This window comes from Oratosquilla oratoria, chromosome 14 (genome assembly GCF_046742065.1).
Source record: "Oratosquilla oratoria isolate Oo_2021 chromosome 14, ASM4674206v1, whole genome shotgun sequence".
Lineage (NCBI taxonomy): Eukaryota > Metazoa > Arthropoda > Malacostraca > Stomatopoda > Squillidae > Oratosquilla > Oratosquilla oratoria.
In genome coordinates, this window is record NC_134790.1 from 38806519 (window position 1) to 38811336 (window position 4818).

The 4818-nt window shown below is 43.0% G+C and overlaps 1 protein-coding gene across 1 annotated transcript in view; it reads right to left on the minus strand.

The window, feature by feature from the left end:
- Window positions 1-213: 213 nt before the first annotated feature.
- The window catches only part of LOC143032542 (uncharacterized), a 173541-nt gene continuing 168936 nt past the window's right edge, over window positions 214-4818 (minus strand). The window contains exon 2 of the mRNA XM_076197411.1: window positions 214-966. Coding sequence (XP_076053526.1) covers window positions 232-966 — 735 coding nt within the window. The 3' untranslated portion in view covers window positions 214-231. The remainder of the gene's footprint in view (window positions 967-4818) is intronic.

A 4818-nucleotide genomic window follows, 5' to 3' on the forward strand; every position in this document is an offset into this window, starting at 1 on the left:
ATATTTGTCAGATAGCACCAACAAGACAATGGAGGTGAGTCAGATTCGGGTGGACCTATTCATACATGTTTACATCAACTTCCAGTGAAAGATCACACTGAATCCCAAGACAGCACTCGTGCTACGAAGTCCCTAACAAAGTCCCTCACGAAGTCTTACAGAAGATATTCGTATATACGATCTCCGCTTCTTACAAGGTCCCCGTGAGGTTCCTATGACATCTCCACGAAGTCACTCACGAAGTCGCCTACAAAGTTCTGCAGAAGGTATACACGATCTCAGTCTCTTACCTGATGCCGGAGGGATGAGAGTGAGCGTCACGTTGCCGCCCACGGCCCAGTCACAGAGTGAGCATTGCGGGAAGGCGTCTTCAGAATCCTCCTCGCCTTCTGCACCTTCGTCGCTTATTCTGCTCTTCGAGGCCAGAGAGTTCGTCTCGACCAAATGCGACATGCCCCCCTCCATGAAAGGGGGCACGGGAGGGGGAGGAACACTGAGGACGAAGTTCGGGGGTGGGGGAAGGCCCTCGAATTCGCGGCAGTCGAGGCTGTGCGTACACGTGAAGTTGACATCGAGGACGTCGTCGTCGTAGAGGTCCTCGTATGTATAGGAGTCAAGGAAGTTATTGGAGAGGATGACCTCCTCCACGCCTTCCCACCACGTGTCGTCCTCCTCCCAGCTCTCCCCCACCTCCTCGTATCCGTCATGAAAGTCGACGAACCCCTGACCTCCCCGTCCCCCTCCTCCTCCACCTCCGCCTCCTCCTCCACTCATACCTCTCTGGCTCACTCCCAAGGCGAATGGGTCCAGGTGGAAAGAGTGGTGGTGGGAGTGAGGGGGGTGGAGGTCGGAGGGAGGGGGGCCTGGGGGGCGGTGGGCGTGGCCGCCAGGGTACAGGGAGGAACTCCGAGTCTTCCTTAGGAGTCCGAGGAGGAGCAGGAGGAGCATGGCTGGCACCCAGGCCCTCTGCAAAAGAACATAAATAAATAAATTAATAAATAGATAAATAAATAAATAAATAAATAAATAAATAAATAAATACATAAATAAATGAATAAATATATAAATAAAATAAGAAAGAAGAAATTTTATCATAATACGGAAAATGTATGTATGAGTGAGTAATTAAATGAATAAGCAAATAGGTAAACAAGTACATAAATAAAGAAATTAATAATCAAATAAAAAATAATACAATTTACTTTCAAGCACAAACATTATTAAAACTAATCAGGACGAATTAAATACATGTTTTACTGCAGCGAGAGAGAGATAGCGAGAGAGTGAGAGAGAGAGAGAGAGAGAGAGAGAGAGAGAGAGAGAGAGAGAGAGAGAGAGAGAGAGAGAGAGAGAGAGAGAGAGAGAGAGAAAGAGAGAGAGAAAGAGAGAGAGAAAGAGAGAGAGAAAGAGAGAGAGTGAGAGAGAGAGAGGTGAGAGAGAGAGAGAGAGAGAGAGAGAGAGAGAGAGAGAGAGAGAGAGAGAGAGAGAGAGAGAGAGAGAGAGAGAAAGTGAGATGAAAAATAAGGAGAAATGTATGAGAGGACATTTGCTTTGAACGAAGAAGGTCTTCGCCCAAGACGGCGTCACTCGAACGATCATCTGGATCGAACGAAAGCGCACGAGACGGAGAGCCAACTGGAGCGACTTCGGAAATCTGGTATCTTAGATATTCTAGGACCTTAAGCTATCGAAAAAAAGAGACGCAATGAAGTTATCTGTCAGGTTTAACAGAAATATATAATTCGAATGAATAAATAAGTGGATAGATAAAAAATATAAATGAATTATAACTAAAAGTAAAACAGTTCGAATAAAATATGTTATGTGAACATACAACTATCAAGTGAGGAGGAGGAGGAGGAGGAGGAGAAGGAGAAGGAGAAGGAGAAGGAGAAGGGGAAAGAGAAGGGGAAAGAGAAGAAGAAGAAGAAGAAGATGAAGAAGAAGAAAACGAAGGAGAAGAAAACGAAGAAGAAGAAAACGAAGAAGAAGAAAACGAAGAAAACGAAGAAGAAGAAAACGAAGAAGAAGAAGAAGAAGAAGAAGAAGAAGAAGAAGAAGAAGAAGAAGAAGAAGAAGAAGAAGAAGAAGAAGAAGAAGAAGAAGAAGAAGAAGAAGAAGAAGAAGAAGAAGAAGAAGAAGAAGAAGAAGAAGAAGAAGAAGAAGAAGAAGAAGAAGAAGAAGAAGAAGAAGAAGAAGAAGAAGAAGAAGAAGAAGAAGAAGAAGAAGAAGAAGAAGAAGAAGAAGAAGAAGAAGAAGAAGAAGAAGAAGAAGAAGAAGAAGAAGAAGAAGAAGAAGAAGAAGAAGAATGAAAGAACCAAGGGCTGCCTATCAACATCAACTCATTATGGCCCGTGCCTGCAAAGGCGCCTGCCATTACCACCACAACACACATCACCCAAAAGTATTAATGAAAGACAAACAGTATCTTGCAGGCACGATCACGCTTCGTCCAGCGCCCTAAGGTCGTCCGGCTGTGACGCCTTGGGGCCCAGGAGACGTGAAAAGGAGGCTGCATCACGTTTCTGCCACATTATCCCCCTTCCACCCCCATCCTCCTTACAAGGAAGTGACGTCATGTCATGTGACATCATACCACGTGACGTCATAAAGAAAAATGACGTCTAAGAAAATTGACTTCATTTGCCTTGATGAAAGCGACCTTTAGGAAAGGTCAGGCGAGGAAAAAAGTGCCCCCCCCCCTTTTTTTTGTGAAGGTTCGCAAATGCAAAAGGTTAATACGAAGACACGAAGCCGGGCCGGGCGGAGCTCCGAAATTGCTTGCCAAACTTCTCAGCATTTGCAATCAATCAACCTGATGAGATCTCTTGATATTGCAACCCCCCCTCCCCTCCCCCACTCTCCCCCCCTCTCCTTCTCACTCTTACCATCCCCCCTCCAAGTATTTCTCATTTTCCTTGTTATCTTTTCTATTTTTCTTTTCCACTCTATCTTTTTGTTCTCGTTTTATATTGCTCATTTACTCCTTCGTCTTCTCATCTTTTTCTAGATTCTTTCTCATTTCATTCTTTTTGTCTATAAGGTCTTCCATTTTTTATTAGTATTTTTTCTTCATTATTTACTTTTTGTTTATTTCTCATACTTTTTTCCTTGTGTTCTCCCTCCTTTTATTTCCTACTCTCTCTCTCTCTCTCTCTCTCTCTCTCTCTCTCTCTCTCTCTCTTTATCTCTCTCTCTCTCTCTTCTCTCTCTCTGTTCCTCTTTCGTCATATCCCATTTCTCAGTGTCTTACTTATTTTCTTATTTCCGCTAATCCATTTCCTAGTTCCTCTTTTTTATTTTCATTCTCCTTGATGCCCGTTTCTCTTTTTCATTCTTTTCTCTCTTTTGTCCACTCTTTATTCATTCTTTATTATGATTATTTCCTTTTTCACATCCTGAGTCATCTTACCACGGCCAGGTACACAGGCTACATCGTCCCCCAAGGAATAGGCAGGCGGTTCTGCAGTGGACTCTCAAGAATTTTGAATAAGACCACAATCACTTAACATTTTTTCGCCTTTCCTTGACATCCTCCTTGTTTTTTTTTTTTCCTCTCTTCGCCCTCACCTCGTTTCTGAATCCCAATGATATTCATCTATTTTTACTTTTAATTTCATCTTCATTTTTCTTCCATTTGTTTTCTCTCATACTCTTGTTTCTTCTCTTTTTTCCTTCCTTTACTTCATATACATTTCTCCGCTCCTTCCTCTTCCTCTTCATCCACCACCTTCCTCCTCCTCCATCCTCTCCTCCAATCTCCCCCTCACCCTCTCCTCCACCCTCCTCCTTTCCACACACTCCTCATCATACAACTTTCCATTCCTCTCTTGTCTTTTTCCTGATAACTTCCCTGCCTTGTTCGCTCATTCCTCACGGTTTCTTCTCTTTCTTCGTAGCATTCTTCCCCTTCCTATCCTTCATTTCTTCCCCTCTCATCACTTCCTCTCCCGTCTGCTGACCAGCGCTTGTCTCCTTTCCCAAAACCTTTATTCAACTCTTCTCATCTTCTCATTACTGAGCTCGTTCTCTCCTTATTTTCTCCCGGATATGAGAGGCCCTCACTCCCTCCATCTCCTCCATCCCTCTATTTCAATTTTACTTGAGATTCTTTCGACCTCCACTTCCTGGATATCCTCTTCTCACGTTTCTCTTCTGTTTCCTAAGCTCGTTTCATTAACGCTAGTAGGCGGATCCATCGCTCTCCTTTTCCAGACCCTTCAGATACTGTTAGGTGTTCTTTCTTGCCCTCCACCTACACTCCCCTCTTTTTTATTAATTTGTTTGGATTGTTGAACTCTGCTTCTGCTTCTATTTCTACCTTTACCTACCTCCCTCTGTCTAACTGTCTATATCTGTCTAATTTATTTTCCTTTCCCCTCCTCCTTGTCCTTTGTTGTGGCTCACCACTCTATCCTTCTTCTTTCTTCTCTCTCTCCCTTCCTTCCTTCCTTCCTTCCTTTGTTCTTATCTCCTACCTTTCTCCTCTTTCCTCTTCCCTTCTATTGTATTTATATTCTCATTTCATCCCTCAGGTCTTTCTCGGCCTTCGGCTCCTTCAAATTAGTTTCTGAGGAGAAAACAAATAAAGGTCTTTCTTTCAATTTCGAAACACATTTTCCAAAATCTGATGATGAAATTTCTGTAACACCTAAACACAACAAACCACGTTTCTCCCGAAATCTTTGTTTTCGCTTTTCTTCGTCTTTACTTTTTTTTAACACATTGTTCGTTTTGAAAGGTTGATACACACGATTGGCTTCTGGCTGACTCTTTCATTCAATTGAGAAAGAGTCTACCCAATTGTTTTAAGTATGG